This window comes from Toxotes jaculatrix, chromosome 7 (genome assembly GCF_017976425.1).
Source record: "Toxotes jaculatrix isolate fToxJac2 chromosome 7, fToxJac2.pri, whole genome shotgun sequence".
Lineage (NCBI taxonomy): Eukaryota > Metazoa > Chordata > Actinopteri > Toxotidae > Toxotes > Toxotes jaculatrix.
This window is the reverse complement of record NC_054400.1, coordinates 13,181,952-13,199,126: the sequence shown is the minus strand read 5'-3', so window position 1 is coordinate 13,199,126 and position 17,175 is coordinate 13,181,952. Positions and strand designations below refer to the sequence as shown.

The 17,175-nt window shown below is 39.8% G+C and overlaps 1 protein-coding gene across 1 annotated transcript in view; it reads left to right on the top strand.

Annotated features, from left to right (window-relative positions):
* Positions 1–17,175, top strand: part of stpg2 (sperm-tail PG-rich repeat containing 2) — a 48,266-nt gene that overhangs the window by 334 nt on the left and 30,757 nt on the right. The window contains exons 2-8 of the mRNA XM_041042732.1: positions 127–227; positions 643–810; positions 2,876–3,043; positions 5,917–6,032; positions 7,279–7,390; positions 11,439–11,546; positions 16,533–16,692. Coding sequence (XP_040898666.1) covers positions 127–227; positions 643–810; positions 2,876–3,043; positions 5,917–6,032; positions 7,279–7,390; positions 11,439–11,546; positions 16,533–16,692 — 933 coding nt within the window. The remainder of the gene's footprint in view (positions 1–126; positions 228–642; positions 811–2,875; positions 3,044–5,916; positions 6,033–7,278; positions 7,391–11,438; positions 11,547–16,532; positions 16,693–17,175) is intronic.

Below are 17,175 nucleotides of genomic sequence, written 5' to 3'. Positions count from 1 at the left end.
ACTACATAAATACTGTTTAATAAACAAACACAAAATGCATCCTCCGATCTAGTCTTATCATATGTTTGCTGTTTTTGAATGAGCACCTGGCCTGTTTTACTGTGGTGTGCTTTTCCTTCGTTGCAGATGGCTATGCTCCATTCCTGTCACTGACCACCAGACAGCCAGTATTCAAGTCCACTGAGAGTATACCAGGACCCGGACAGTATGACTCCTCACCTGTTAAGGTACTGTGGGTTATTGAGAGCCATTTTACAGAGAAGTAAATCAAGTCCTGAGCGTACCCAAGAGGGATAAAGTTGGTGGGGTGGCACTTGGTTGGGCAAGAGGGTCATGAAAGCAGAAGCAAATCTGCCTGAAGTCATTTTCAAGTGTAAATGTACAGCATTACAAGAAATATAAGGCATTTTTCATTAAAGTGAAAATGCTGTTGTAAGTTACTTCTTTTACACCTAACTGAGGAGATGCAGGTAATGATTGAGGGGATATGGTTTTGCTTATTAAAATATGTAAAACCACTAAGATGATGTTTACATGTTTAAAAATAGGTTAAAAGAAGTAAGATAGTGTGGAGCAAATATTAGTTGAATGCAGTCTTATTTTTTCTTTGCTTGTCTTTCTGCTGAACCTTAATCTCTTCAGCTAAATGTCCATGGTGGCTGCAGTCTTCAGAACCGCTCCAAGCGTTTTGAGGAGGCGGTGTCAGAGGTTCCTGGCCCTGGGGCCTACGATGTGCTGCCTGCCCCAGGAAAAATGCTCAGGGCTGTGACGGCTGATGCAGGACAGGCTGAGAAGCTTGGCAGAAAAATGGTAGGCGTATGGGTGAATATATGAGGGCATAGTAAATGAGCAGTCAAGTCACTGACAATGATTTATTGTGGATTTGCTCTTTTGGTCTTTTATGTTTTTCATCTAAGTTAGCTTTTAAACGGTGTGTCTTCTGTATGTGAACTTTATGTAGAAAAGATACTCATCAAAACGGATCAAAAAGTCATCCAAATAGTTCTCTGTACTAATGGGAATTCACCCTTTTGCTTCTGGTTCAGGGTTTGCTCTTGCAGTCCTGTCAGCACGACATGCACACACAATCGTCCACAAAATGGTTAATAACTTTCTTTTTCACACATACGGTGGAATAAAAATACAACAACATGCAAAACTCTTCACAGCACTGTGCACTGTGATGTGCTGTATCTGTGCCATTTGTCAAATAAAAGATATGAATAGCAGCGCCTCCTACAAATGTGGGAACTGCCAATACATGCAGACAGTACCTTGCCAATACCTTAGCCCTTATCTTTGGCAACTCTACCATCTGCAGACCACTAAACACCAATCTATGGGAATTACAGGCTGCTATTTTAGAACCTTTGATGGAAACACTTTGTCCAGACTTTGGTCTAAACAGTTACATCTCTCCTGTTGTAGTTTAAAAAAAAACCCAATACCATCTGGTGTATTTGCTGTAACTGTAACTTTATTTGAAAACATATCACATTCAGTAATGCATACATTAAACACGGTAGGTGAAGCAAAGGAAATTTACAATATGATAATGATTGTTGGCTCTGGTGATAATGAGGAGTGAAATATGAAGATACCAGCCCGAGGGAGAGTCTTTTAAGGATCTGTAACTTGGATTTAACCGTCAAGGTTAATATCTCCATCTTAAAATAGATGGTAAATTCTGCGAGGACCAGTGAGACAAGGTATATCTCACTTATATTGTTTTTCTTTATGTTGCTGTAAATCTGATATGAACCTCCATACAGAGGCTGGTGTTATCTGAAGTTCAGTTATTCTTGGTGACAGTAGTCTCATTAGGCTGAACACTCCAGCTTTAATGTTCTCAGAAGCGGTAACAGTGGCACAGTCAAGGCCTCATTCTGTCCAGGGACACCCTGGTTCTTACAAGTGGTAGTGATGAAAGCCTGAAGACAGCAGTTTGTCCATTTCACTTCTGTTCGCTGAAACTTTGCTCACCATTTTCTGTTTGTTGCACAGAAACAAGGTTTTGCTGAGCCCCCTTGTCACATTTATCATTACTGTTCATCATATTCAACACAGAGAAGATACATGTGGCGTTGTAAACCCAAATTTGACACAGCAAACCTTCCCTCCTGTGTGATGTGAAAGATAATGTCTCAGGTGGTTTGAGAGTTTAGAACAAAGCACCTAAAAAATACACTAACTGTTTCATCCATTAGCTCACTTAATACCCTGCATGAACTTTGAACTTTGAAAAGAAGTTGTTGACTTTTGGAGGTAGTATCCTGTCCAGTAACCTCCAGCTTCATCAGCAGTGATAGAGAAACATATTAAGTTCCTCTTTGCAGTATTAAATTGCTCTCTCCATTCTCCTGCTATGTCAAATTTATGTCCAGCTAATACAGATGACAAAGATAAGCTGTGAATTAACATTGAGGTCAAGGCTTTTATCTGGTCAAGACCAATACCAATGACCAAACATGAGAGCGTCCCTATGGAGATTATGCTCACACTCTTCTCTTTCTATGCTAGCTGTAATTATCTGAATAGCATCTATGCACACACACAGACACGCACTTTACTCTCAGCTATAGGAAGTTAGTGGAGTAGCTTCTATGTATTTTGACTTAAATGGCTTCATTACTGTCCCTTCAGCAGATATTATTCCTATACAGTGCTACTTCTGTCTTTCCTTCTTTCTTCATCCTTTTCCTCTTTTCTTTCTCCCCTTGCTCCTTCCCTCTGTCTCTGTCCCTTTCTCACTCACACACTAAATTAGCCCTAGGCAGTGCCGAACTGCTTTGTAAGCCAGGGCATCCTCTTCATCACAAACCCTATCTTCTCTTCTCACTCTCCCTGTCTTTCTCTTACTTTTTTCCCTGAGCAGTGGCTGCAGGCTAAAAGTCTCCGGCTGATTTGTCAGTCAGATATCCCATCCATACCTTCCCCGGGCCAGGCTTATGGCTACGAGGAGGATGTCCTGGGTGTGCTCCGCAAGCAACAGCCTCCTCCTAGGGACGCAACCCTGGGGCCAGCCTACTACAATCCATTGTTGGTAAGGATGAACACACACATGTACACACACATACATGCATACTCCTGGTGAAGTTTAAATGTTCATCCATCAGAGAATGTGAAGTGCTCATTTGTGCACGCATGTGTGCTTTCATTAGTCTGTGCGAGTGTGTGTCTGAGTGTACTTACTCTGCCCGCGAGGCGAGGTCCATTAGTGTTAGGCAGATCTAATGCACCGCTGAACCCCCACCTCACCTCATTCAGTTGGCCCAAAACCCATTTCCATAGCTAATGAATGCAGCTCCACTTTAAAAAAAAAGCCACAGCGCACCAATGCTCATCCATTTTACATGCCAACAAAGAGAACCATTAGTAATTATTCTTCAAGCTATATTACAATATTCACTTAAAATAATGCACACGCCTGCTGGTCTGGCTCTCAATTAAGTCATTTTTCATCTGTTAATGACCAGAGGAAGTCAACAGCGTCCTTGAGTGTTGGCTGAGGTTGTGTCAACACACCGGCGCAGGCACAGAGGCGTGCTGTGATTTAGGGTCTATCAGCAGTGCATCCATCCACTGCTCTTTCTTTCTGTCTCAACTTCAGTTGCTCTCTCTTTGAAAGTTCAGCCTCTGTTTCTGTCTGTCTCCATCCCTCTGTCTCTTTGTCTGACACACGCGTTTCTTTAAACTCAAACACTTCCCCTGCCCCGTCCTCCAACTGAGTTCAAAAGTGTGGCGAGGCGGAATTAAGTGGTTGTCTGAGGATGTAGCTTTGAAAGTGGCGAGGCAGCCTTTGAATGATAAGTCATTAGACAGAAATCAAAAGAATATAACTTGGTTTTTCTGTCTGACTGTTACTGAGAAACACAAAAACATCTTAATCGGTTTTATCCACTGACCCTAAGCTTATAGCTCTAGTCTACATCACTGCATCAACTGAGACTTACAACGTAGTACACAGAAGACAGACCTTTAAGCTGGATAGTTCATACTAATTGGCTGTTACATATATTGCAGATATATTGGTATAGGTACATATGATGGCTTTGAAAAATGAGTGTGAATTATAAAATCACTTGGGCTAAACTAGGAACAGTATGACCATGAGATATTTTGTTTGTTCAGACTGTGTAGCATTAGATTTGGCAGATTAGCATAATACAGCTGGCCAGATGGTGAAGTGAAACAGAGACTGTGTTAGTACAGAGGAAATGGGAAAACTGAAAGGCTAATAATACAGCACTTTATTACTGACCAATCAATGAATGATAGGCTTTGCTGCAAAATCTGTATATAATACTCAATCTGTGAAATACCTTAGTATACTGGCCCCAGAAATCAAGTATTGGTCACGTGACATAGAATCTGTATTTGGTGTGAAGATGTGAGATGGAAATAGAGATATGGACAAGATTGTCCTCTCAGCAAAAGCTGAATCAGATTCAGCCCCATGCTGGGCTGTGTCTATGTTTGTGGAAAGCAACACCAGCAATTTCAGCCTGCAGGATTCTGCCCACATGTGACCCGACCGAGAAAAACTTTTATTTCTGGTTGAGTTTTTCATTCTCATTTAAATAATAAATAGCCTGCCATTCCATTTTATCAAAGCTGAATTAATATGTTCATACCCGCTAGCTGTGTTTTTGTTTTTCCTTTTAAAAGCTCTCCTTGACATAAATAGGCAATTTGTGCCTTTAAACTCAATGCCAGCTGCGATACCATCATGGTGCTTGTGTGTGTGTGTCTGCATGCAATGCAGAACAGTTGTCTTTCTTTTTAACTTTAAGGATCTAAACATCCTTGTTTCCTATCTCCCATGCTCAAAACTGGATTGGAAGATCACAGGGGACAGAACCTCAGATCTCGTCCTCCAGTCACTGTTGAAGTTGAGATAAGTAGCAAATGGAGTTAGAAACTTTTTGAGACTCCCTGCCAGTCTTCTCACAACCTGCCTCACAGACTAGACAGTTGGGTCAAGAGGTTGGAAAAGAGACTGAAGAATTTTAAGCGCCTTGATTTTTGATTCAATAAAGGCAGCTGTTTTTCCAAGTCTGTCTGTCATTTTTGTACAGGTATTTTTTAAAACTGAGGGACAAGCAGCAGACTTCAGAACCGCACTATTAAGTGGAAGCCCCTTAAGAAAAACGACTTACATCATACCTGCAAAACATCATCATGTTAGCATTGTTACGGTGATCATGTCAGCATGTTGACTTAAGCATTTAGTTCAAAGCACCACTATATCTAAGTACAGCCTCACTGAGTCACTAACATGGCTGTAGACTTTTAGTCTTGTTGATGAATGACCTCCCTGTTTCTCAGAAAGAATTGGGCAGGAATTCAAAAGCACATTCGTTTTGGTTATTTTATTTTATTTTATTTTATTTTATTTTATTTTATTTTATTTTATTTTATTTTATTTTATTTTATTTTATTTTATTTTATTTGCAGCACTCTGCAATATATTTTTGAAGAAGGCTCAAACATAGTATCTCCAAAAGTGCTTGACGACAGCTGGCCACCTCATTCCCAGATGTAGCCTCTCCCAGTTGTAAAGCAGTGGCCGGAGGCAGAGAAAGCAGGCTGTAAAACTCAGAGAGATAAGAAAGGATGGAGGGTCTCCACTAGATCTCTGACATACCGCTGAACTTCACATTTCATTCAGCCCCAACTTCATGAGCCCTGGCTGGTAGAGAAGCCAGATAAGTGTGAATGAGTCAATTCTATTTTCTACTTCTTTGTTCATCCATTTATCATCTTGTTATCTCATTCTCTCCTTTCTCCTTTCACCATCTATTTCCTTAATTTCTTTCTTTCCTTCTTTCTGTCCAATCCTGTCTTTCATCCTCTCCTCACCTCTGTTCTTTTGGTGTCTCTCTGTTCTCTCTCCTTCTCTTTCTCTTTCTCCAGTCAGAGGTGAGTTCTGCACAGAAGTATAAAGGGGTCCACTTTGGCAACATGACAGGGAAGAGAGATGAGGTCACAGTAGCAGTGGGACCGGGTCCTGGACATTATTACCCTGAGACGTGAGTATCACATGTCATGTTACGGAATTTAAAGAGTTTTCAGTGCCAGTTGGCATATGAACAACAACACTGATTCTCCTTGCATAAAAGTGTGAAAGCAGTAGTTTGACATTTTGTAAAATACACTCATCTGATTTTTTGCTGAGAGATTAGAAGATCAATACCACTTTCATATTTGTACAGTAAATATAAGGCTACTGCCCACAGCCACTTAGCTTATCTAAATTTGATTTAATCTATACAATTTGGGTATAGCTAACTCCTTTAAATGTTGATGTAATACAGTAATATTTTACTTATGTTAGAATATCTTGATCTTGTATTTAAGTGCATTCAGTCATGCCAAAATGCTTGGCACTATGTAGCATCACCTATGATTCATATATATATATATATATATATGTGTGTGTGTGTGTGTGTGTGTGTGTGTGTGTGTGTGTGTGTGTGTGTGTGTGTGTGTGTGTGTGTGTGTATGTATATGTATGTATGTATGTATAATTAAATATGATGGATAACCATCAATACATGCATTGGCAATAAAAACCTTATGAAGCACTAATAAAAAGCTAAAAGCCTGGTTAGATTAGATGCTTCAGGACATCTAATATCACAAAGACACTGCTCTTAAGCCCTTACAGAGATGTGTGCTGAACAGAGGAACTGTTGCACCAAAGTGAAATATTGCTTTGCTCCTACAGCCAGGGCATTATGTTTGACGTTTCTCACATAGCATTTCTATTGATGACCATGGAGGATGGGGCTTAGTCAGCACTTATAAACTAGTGGGCGCGCACACCCAGTTCAGCTATTCATAAAGGAATCGACTGAGCAATAGAAGGAAGGTTGTACGTGTGAGCAATCTTACTGTGTACACATAGGTGCAGGCAAATACTTACATGCCGACACAAGCATGTCTGTGACACACATGATTATTGGAATCATTAAAAATGATTGAATATGCTGTCTTTACACCATTTGCAGTTGCTGACACAGTTGTTATTTCACCTTTTTCTTCTTTTCTCAAATTCATTCCCCCATCTCTTTTTCATTTCTCCTTTCTCTCGGCCTCTGCTCCCATCTGTCTTTGGTTTGGTTTTGGTTTTGGTTTTATCTCCCCATTCTGCTTTCTCTCTTCTTTTCTGGTTTGTCTAATTTTAAAAAACCTCTGCTGTCTTTTTTTTATTTTATCTGCTCTGTTTGTGTCTTCTATTCTTAAAGACACTGTCATTGTCTCCGTCTCTTTCAGAGTCCCGAAAACACTCTATGAAAATACGAACCTTCAAAAGGAACAGAAAGGCAGAGCTGAGCTAACCATCCCTCGCTACCACGAACTGGTGCCCAAGCAAGAGGAAAAAAAGGCGAGTATGTGTTTGTGTTAACAGTCTCTCTCCTTTTAGCTTTGTTTTGGGTCTCAACCAACTCTTGAGGAAAAAATCTGACTCTGTTGCTAAATGTTCCCCTATATTTACCAGGTGGTTGCTAACGTTTGCTTCTTGGGCATCATACTGTCTGTTCATCAGAGCTTTCAGACTGTAAGTCTGCAAGCTAAAAGACACTAAAATACTGAGCTAAAAGACAACAAAATACTCTGTAGAGCTGAATGGGTAACTACAAAAGTATTACATAGTAATTTAATCCATTGTTAACATAAAATTTATAATTTTAATAGTGTGACAGTAGTGCAATTAGCCACAATACTATAAAACCATAAAAATAAAATAGTCATACCAAGTAATGGTGTAGCAGCAAAACCCCTCTTGTTTGAGCTGCCAAAGTGACAGGCAGCTCAAACAAGAGGATTTTACCTACTGTTTTACACACTAATAACTGCTGTTCAGAGAGGCAGGAAAGTTGGAGAACTCGTTATTTTGTAGATGGTGAATATAAAGAAACGCGTTAATTTGTTTTATTTTATTTTATTTTATTAATCTTGGGGTTTAGTTTCGCAAGAGCAAGAGATGTAATTCAGTAACAGTGCACCAATTATTCTCCCAACCATGTTGACCACAGCAAATGAATTCTCAACCTATGGGAAACATTGAATAATAAAATGATCCCTAGAGGAAGGCTTTGCAGATTGTTTTGTAAAAAAAAAAAAAAAAAAAGGTTCAGAGCACTTTATTGTGTGTTTGTATGTAACACTTAATTTAAAGTACATGGAAAGCAATCATTACCACATTATGAATAAATAATAGATTGCATGCACTACTTATACCCCCACAGTTACTGAAGCCTCTAACCTTCAGGTCTTAACACACTCTGCCTATTTACACATTATATTTTGCTGCCTTGGCATGTTTCAGTAGTGTCTTTATGCTAATGGACCAGCTATATCCGCATTCAGCTTAACAGCTCGTCCCCATTCTTCACTGCACTTTGCTTCAGATTGATTCTTGACAGAACAGGATTTGGAAACTCCAAACTGAGACTGAGTTGTAATAGAACACTGTGAATAAATAGAACATTTACAGTGAGAACAAAGTCATGGTAAGGGCTTTGGATTTGTTCTGGATTTATTCAAGTACAGTTGATTAAACATGAAATGGTTCAACCCCCCTCCCTCTGTGATTCATTGGTTTCTGTGTTCGCCCAGAGAGGGCAGTAGAACATAAGCTTTAAACACAGACTGGCAACCACACACACACACACACACACACACACACACACACACACACACACACACACACACACACACACACACACACACACACACACACACTCACACTCACTCACACTCACTCACACACACACTGATACACTGGAGCCGGTTGAGTGGAGCAGAGTTACTCACCTGCATATGAACTTGAGTGTGCTAGGAGTCTGAAAAATGTGGGACTGGATTTGTGGAGAGAGAGGTGAATGTATCCCTGCTGTCAAGGACTCGTACCTACGCCTTTCTCTCCTCTCATCCACCCCTTCTTTGAATGTTGTGTTCTGCTCTCACTCCTCTATTTTAAATTTTAGTTCATTTACTTTTCTGTAATTCATTATATATGACATTTTATTGCATCTGTTCCTACTTCAATTTATAGAATATATGGCTACCAACATGTCTAAAAATATTTTCTAACATACCAGGATTTATCCTGTGACTTTGAATCAACAACTTTGCCTTCGGTGTATGCTTTTATGTGTACACCCTGCTGTTTTTGGACCCCCTACTACGATGGCTGCACCTCCATCCGTCATCATTAGTACCTGGCACCTCACCTCACATGTAATCCCACACACACATACGCTGACCAGATGGGTCATTACCCACAGTGGGGACACTCAGGACAAACACCTTTACTTCCTAGAGATCAGCAGACAGTCTGTCTGTAATGGCTTGGGGCTGCTGCTGTCATGGCATTTTGACATGGCAAGGGCAACGACTGAGCAAACCACTGTAACAAACCATTATCGTGTATACCTCTGCTATCAAAACCAAAACAGATGGAGCTGTACCAATGCAATGCCTGATATGACCCTGTAAATATGAAGTTCACTGTCAGTTCATCTTTAAAATGTTGTGAATTCCATGTTAACATTATGAATGATGTTTTTATGTTTGCAGCACTTGTTATTTTTAGAAGCCGCACTGCTCCCGCAGGAGAAAAAAAAACAACTTGGCACAACTGTCTAACTGTGGATCTAGGATTATCTGCCTTGCACAAACAACTGAGACATATTGGTTGTACACTATGTTCAGTCAAATGAATCATAATTGTGCTGTATTTGTATGAGTTTAAATAAGGGTCATTAAGTTTCTGAGCTTGTGAAATCATGTTCAGAAGTCATTTCAAAGCCTGTTGCTTTATATCACTCTTAGCAAAGTGTGTCTCAATAAAAGTTGCGCAAAAATTGTGTCAATAAAGAGATTACATAAAGACTAAGAGTAAAAAGAAAAAGATGCTTTTGTGAACATCTGAGTACAAATTCAAAACACTCAAAGTTTGCCTACTTTGTCTGACACTGAAGTTACACATGAACACATGTTAAAGTTACAGGTACAATCACAAATCTCTTCTACACATTCACAAACTTGAATTTATTATGCCGAGCACAAAGAGTGATATACAACGGCTGGCTCTGAAATTATTTCTGAGCATCATTTTAAAGTGTAAAATCTTATTGACCCTTATTTTAGCCCATATTTTTTCACCTTGTTATGATGGAATTAAATCGACAAAGCCTGTAGATTTACTCATGTAAGACTTTTTGGATGCAGACTATTTCTCTTCATAGTCGAGGACAACACAGTGCAATTGTAGTGCATGATTTTCTGAATGGCACAGAAAATGTTCAGAGGTCTTCTAAACATTTCGGAACATGTGGAAAGAAATAATTTGAATGTCTGCAAAGGCAAAATTCTTGATGCTATGTCAAGTGTCCTTATTTCAGAGAACCACATATTATATCCTAAAAACATGCGTTCTGTGGCAGCTTTACTGTATATCAGCATGCTGTAGGTCTCTGTGTGACATATCAGATTCCGAAGAGAACAAAATTGTTTATGGCAAGAGGATGATTGAAGTTTCCTAAGGTAGTGATGAGACATATTGTGCTGAAATTCACTGCTGCCCCCCTGAAGATTTGGGTATAACAGCTAACAATCTCCATAGAAATCCAAGCTGTTTTATTGCAGACCTAGTAAAACCACCTCCAGCCCAGCAACCTTGTGGGTTTACCACAAATGCAAAAATGTCCTGGCTCTGTGCTAGGGAATGTGGAAATGTGTGTGTGTGTGTGTGAATGAGTGTGTGTGAATGTGTGTGAGTGTGTGTGAATGTGTGTGTGTGTGTGTGTGTGTGTGTGTGTGTGTGTGTGTGTGTGTGTGTGTGTGTGTGTGTGTGTTTATTTACCTCTCACTGTCAGCATCTCTGTGAGTGTGAGGTCTGGTGCTCTTAGCTGGGATACTAGTTACAGTAACTACTGCAGTGAAATGGTGCAATAGTCTTGATTTGGTACATGACATAATTGTCATATGACTATGTAAAGACCAAATGTGTGTGTTTAGTTTTTCTTCCGGTCTTTGTCTGTCTTTTTTAACATAAATGACTTAATTGCAGAGTAGAGAAGGAAAAGGGCTTCTTCTTATGGTGCTTTTTCTACGTTTTTTCACCATCAGCTCACGCATCTCTGGCATTGCTCTGTTTTTCAGTGCTGTGTCTTTCATTTGGTTCATTTTCATAGTATTCTTTTCCTCCTCTCCTCGACTTCCTCTGACCTTCATTTATCTCAACAACAGAAAGAAATCAAAGCAACTCTCTGCCCTTTTTCTCTACTTTCCTGTCAGTGTCTCCTTTACTTCTAACCTTCTAATTGATACCACTACACAAAAAGTGATCTTACCAAATCTAACTTCACCCCAGTACAAATTTCACACTTGATTTACTGTACGTTTCTCTCTCTGCTTCCCATCAGGGAGTTCCAGGGCCAGGCCAGTACCATATCAGAAGCCAGTTTGAGAAGCCGGTGAAGTCCAGTGGCAACCTGACGTCGTTCACTTGCCCCTTCCTTTCTCAGACTGAGGTACAATGCAAACAGAATTAGGCAAAGTTCACTGTATGGCCATTCACTGCTCTGTGTGTAGCCTTGTGGGTAAATTTTCAGGTGAATAAGGTTGCATTGTGTAGAGCAGGTTTGTTCTCAAGCAGTTTTATCACTGCTTTTGTCAAACTGAGGTCTATTTCAGTATTTATTTTTGTCTTCCTAGTTCCCTGATCCATTGTCTGTTTACATTCAGCAGTGTTTGACTCAAAGTTCACACAGTAGAGTTTTTCTGTATGTAATGTTTTACTGGTAGATATCATATCTATATATTTTACAGATACAATTCATAACATCAGAAATCTTGTTGTAATTAAACAAAATCACCTACAAACAAAGATAACCTTGTGTGAATATTAAAAACCACTGCTTTTTCAATTTAGTTACGTGGACCAAGTCCCCATACTTAATGAAGAGTGAACCCCAGGTAGTTTATGTAGCTCAGCTCTTTGTTTAAACCTGTTCCATCTGAATTTTTTGGCCACTTGAAGGCAGGGAAACAAGATGTAGGCTTGTCACCACCAAGTAGATACTGTACCTACATAGACAGCTGCAGTAATTAGCTGTCTCTTAGCAGCTACTCTTTAGTTAATTTCATAACACAGACAATAAGACGGAGTGTGAATAAAGGTGTAAATGACACACCTCTATCTTTTGACTGCATTACCACTATTTTTTTTTCATCTTCATGATCTCTAACTGTAATCTGAACTCTCTTCATTTACTCCCAAAACAACATTTTAGTGGTTACAGTGTTATTATGCATATCAGTGGAAACTTAAGCATGTAAATGTAGTCGATGTGGTGCAACGCAGCACTGCAGTAAGCCACACTTCTTCTCCTCCCAAGCCAAACACACCTGTGACTCCAGAGCTTCTCATCAGTTGACACTGTGTTGTTCAGTATAAAATCTAATCCTGCTTCTCTACTCAAACATCACTCTACATAATGCTCTATAGACAGAGAAAATAATCAAGCCATATTGAAAAGATTACTCTGATATAATCTATAGGAATAAGAGACAAATATATTCAATTTACAGTATCTCAAAGGAGACTGGATTTTAATATGGAATATTTAAGATTGAGTTACAGATCCAAGACACTGAGCATGACTTTGCTTGTTTAATTGATGTGCTGGGAGTGAAGGATTTCTTCAGATGGGGGGGGGGGGGGGGGGGGGGGTTTATTAAGAGGCTCAGAGGAGCGAAGATGAAGGATGTGAAAATGTGTAGTTTTACGTCTTAGGAATAGTGAAACTCCTCTGTGGCACTGCCCCACAGACTCACTCCTGTGAAACCTGCTGACTGATGTTTTAATTATCACTCTGACACACATGCATACAATGTGACAATGTATGCTCACACACACGCCCTCACATAAAAAATTCAGACATGCACGTGTGCAAATTCCATCTGCAGACAGATATAGACACAAGACAGAGGAGATGAGTTTGCCAGTATTGCTGACATTCATGCAAATGAACACACACACATTTTTGCATGCCCCCCACCCCATACACACACACACCCTACACAAACAGGATTCCTGAAATTACCTCAATAACATCTGAAACTAACATAAAACATTTTGCTAGTTTCCTGTTGAGAACAACTGATGCAAGATTATGGTGTTTATTTGATGTGTGTGAGCATTTGTGTGTGTGCGTGTATGTGTCATAGTTTTCTCTGACCTAATTTCCCTGGCCACATGCTGTGTTAGTGCGTCGACCCTGTGATGCCACGTGTCACAAGTCTTCTCCAGTGCAGAACTAAGAGAGCGTCAGTTTTCTTAGATCTTCGTTTCCCTGTGATTCAGGTTCCATCTGACACTGTTACCCTGTGGAGCGATGGAGAGGAAGCGAGGGAAGGAGGGAGTGAATGAAGGAGGGAGTGAATGAAGGAGGGAGGGAGGGGAAGCTAGGAGGAACAGCTGGAATCTTCCAGTTCTCGCCTTTCCTCCTCCCTTTGACTTCCCAATTTCCCAATATCAAAGCATCAGCCCGACACTTTGTGAAAACATGCCTTTTCCTCGATTCCCCTTGCCATCGCTGCTCCACTCATTCCCCCTTTTTCCTTTTTTGTTTCCGCCCTGAGATTTTTCCATTACCTTCAGTTTTTTAAAAAGTTCTTTTCTGCCTGATATTTTTTAAGCTTACAAGCATCTTCTGTTTCCCTCATTTACCATTCTGTTTTCACTTTCCTCTACTTTGGTTTCCATTTCCTTCTCTTTATAGTTATAGTTATCTTTCTCTTTTCTGTCCTCCCCATTCACATCTTGTTTCATTCTCGAGTTCCTTTTTTGTCTCTGATCTCTAAATACTTAGTATTTTACATAAGAAAACGCATAAAAAACATTTGTACATTCTAAGTTTGGATTAACATTAAACACTAATCTAAATAAAAATCGTGTGATGTGAAAGATCAATATGTATCAATATATATGTAATATAAATTTTTGATTCAGGAAGAACAATTGATGAGCTTGGTCCTTAGGTTCATGAAGCCCACTCACAAAATTCAAAGACACAGAATCATGAATCCTGACTGTGCTCTCTCATGAAAAAAAAAAGAAGAAATTAATGACATTAATAATGTAGACTGTAGTGTAAAGTGTGATGTTGTTGTCTGAGACAGTGTTTAGCAAATGAGCTATTTGTGACTGAGAGTTGTTCCAGTGTAACATGACATTTTATCATTCATAAGCTGTCAAGCATCAGGAAAAAATGTTCACAGCCAGTTCCATCAATGACAACTCTCAGCTCTCATGGATGTATCAAGGATGTGGGTGGCAAGAACATGAAGCTGAAGTGCAATGTTAGGCAAATAAGATCATTATACAATTTACTATATGGTAAACGAGAGTCTTTGTTGTAAATCTAACTAAAACTTGTGGCTCTGTGTTTTCAGACTGAACCCAGAGCAGATTTTCACCCAGCTTTATGTGTGGGCCCCCTCTAAAATTTGATTTGCTTTCAGTCTAAATGCAGCTTAACACTAAGTGGGTGGGGACTTTTGTTTGGTGCCAGAAGAGCATGAGGGCACTTGCATTACTTGTCCTGTACAATTACTCTGTGGCCTCTTTAATCCACATTAACAGACATTAAGACATTCTGTCAATGAGGTGCCCACAGAGGCACACATTTTGGCGCTGGGCACAATTTTCACTATAACATCACAATAACTTTGGCATTTCTTATGAGATGTGTTTGGAAATGGTACAACAGGAAGCAAAATCCACCAAAAAATTGATTGAACATTCATATGAAATGCCAACAAAGCTCTGTCAGTCAATTTGAGAGAGGAAAGCCAGTAGAGCAGAGTTGGATTGACAGATGGTCACACGCCCCAGCTCTACAACCAACTTTGAATGAACACAGTTTGTTTTGGCCTTGAAACAGCATGTCTTGTAGTTCCTGCGCCTCTCCTTTCTTCTCCTCAAATACTGCACTGCACTTCTAACCCGAACACAGTCATTTTCCTCCCCTCTCCCCATTTCCTCCTCCAGCTACACCTCTTCACTCGCTCTTCTTTTCTGCTCATTTCTCCTTTTCGCCTAAAAGCTCAATAATTCAACTGTGCATTACTAACACAATTTTCATTACCACACAACTAATTTTCCATAGGGTGCATCTTGTTTAAATGGAAAGTGCAAATCAATGATTGGCATGTTTCCAACAAATGGGTTATATTTAAGCTCATTCTTATAATTTAAACATCATCTGGGGAAACTGACTATGTGCGTGTGTGTGTGTGTGTGTGTGTGTGTGCGTGTGTGTGCGTGTGTTGGGGGGTGGAATTGTTAACATGGTCATGCTGGGTTTTTGGTATTTGAAGGAATCAAGCTCTTTTTATTCCTCTTTTCCGTTCGATAATGACGAGGCTAAAGAAAAATTTAGAGTCACATTGAAACACAGTTCACCTTCAGTAATTTTGACAGAAAAGGCCATTTTTCTGCTTCGGTCCCTTGATTGTCTGTGCTGTTATAACAGGCTATCAGATAAACAGGAAAGGAAGTGAAGCTGCCAAGCAGTTACAGCAGTGAATCATCTCTGATATCAGCAAAACAGTCAAAGAACATGACATACCTGATTGTGTGCATCATTATCTTTGGGTTGAATATGCTGTTTACCGCATCTCATTTTCGCTGACCTCATCTCACCATTTTGTTCTGGCTGTATGCATTTTATTCTCTTTTACTTTTCTTTTTCTCTTCTTTCTTTTCTGCCAGTTACTGTGTTTTGATTTTCTGAGGTCTTCCAGTTTCTGCAAGCAATTGGGATTTATGAGACGGGATAAAACAGAGGAGAGGCAGATGGGTGGTGTGGTGTGGTGAACAGAGCAAAAGAACAGCTGAGGGTGGAAAAGTGACGCTTAGAATATTCAAAGTTGAGTCAGGTCTGACAATGTCAAGTTGAGCCTGAGATGTCCTAAAATGGCGACCAAAGATAAACAGTTAAAAACATGCCCTTTCCTCAAATCAAATCAAAGCTGTAGCTCTGTTTTTTTTTTTTTTTTTCATCCATCAATTAATTTTGCTTTGCGGGGCGTAATGAGTTGCCCACAGTGCAGAGAGCGTTGCTGCAGACTTTTAGTCATGTTGTCTATGTGTGGGCTGCAGGCAGTTAGTTTGTATTAGGTCAAGTTCTGTCTCTGACAGTGAGGAGACATAGCACTCTGTTGTTTTTTTGTTCCTGTGGATAAAGCAAATATTCACAGCTGGTTTTGTTGTTGTGTTCCAGATGGGCACTGAGTGGAGAAAATAAAAATGGATTATTTGTTATTTTAAAACAGTGCTGATCTCAGCTGGATCAACAGAAAGTCCTATTAATCATTAAATTGCACAATTTCAGTGCTGTGGGACTAGACTTCGGTGCATTTTTTCCAAGTTTCTCCTCTGCCTCCACTCTGTGTTTCTCCACTTACTCTAACTGTTATCTGTCTCCTCTCCTTTCATCTCCCTCCATTAGAGGTTTAGCACTGTGAAAGAAGTGTCGCCCCCTGTTGGTGTGTACAATGACCCGCGCTGTGCCCTGGAGCTGCTGAAGAAGACAACAGGAGTGAAGAAAAGCCCATTTGGTGTCACCACAGTGCGCTTCGCTCCTGACCACAAAAAATGCTCCACACCAGGTCAGTATGTGTGTGGCTGTGTGTGGATGAAGTAATATTTTAGACAAGCAATCCAGTTCTCTCTGTAAGAGACATCCTGCATTCTTTTGTGCAGAAGATAGAACATGTTGTTGCTTTGCACTGATTTATTAATATAATGGATCTAGCTTTTAGAGTTAACAACAGAGGCTTGTCTCTTACTGTCCATACTCGACATCACTGACTCTTGATTGTCACTTCATTATGTCTGAGGACAGTATATGTTAGTGTTTTAGATGCAGTTTAAAAGTCTGAATCCCATTCTCTTTCACTTCAAACAGCCCATGTTCTCTGAAGGTTCAGATTTTAACTTGACATGGCCATTATATTCAATCTAACAACTAATAATTAAGAAAATAAGTACTACTTTGCAGCTTGTATTAACATTTTGAAATGAACTGAAAGGGAATTGACTTCTGCTGTGGTAATTATGCAGTGTGTGTGTTTTTGAGTGTGTGTGTGGGC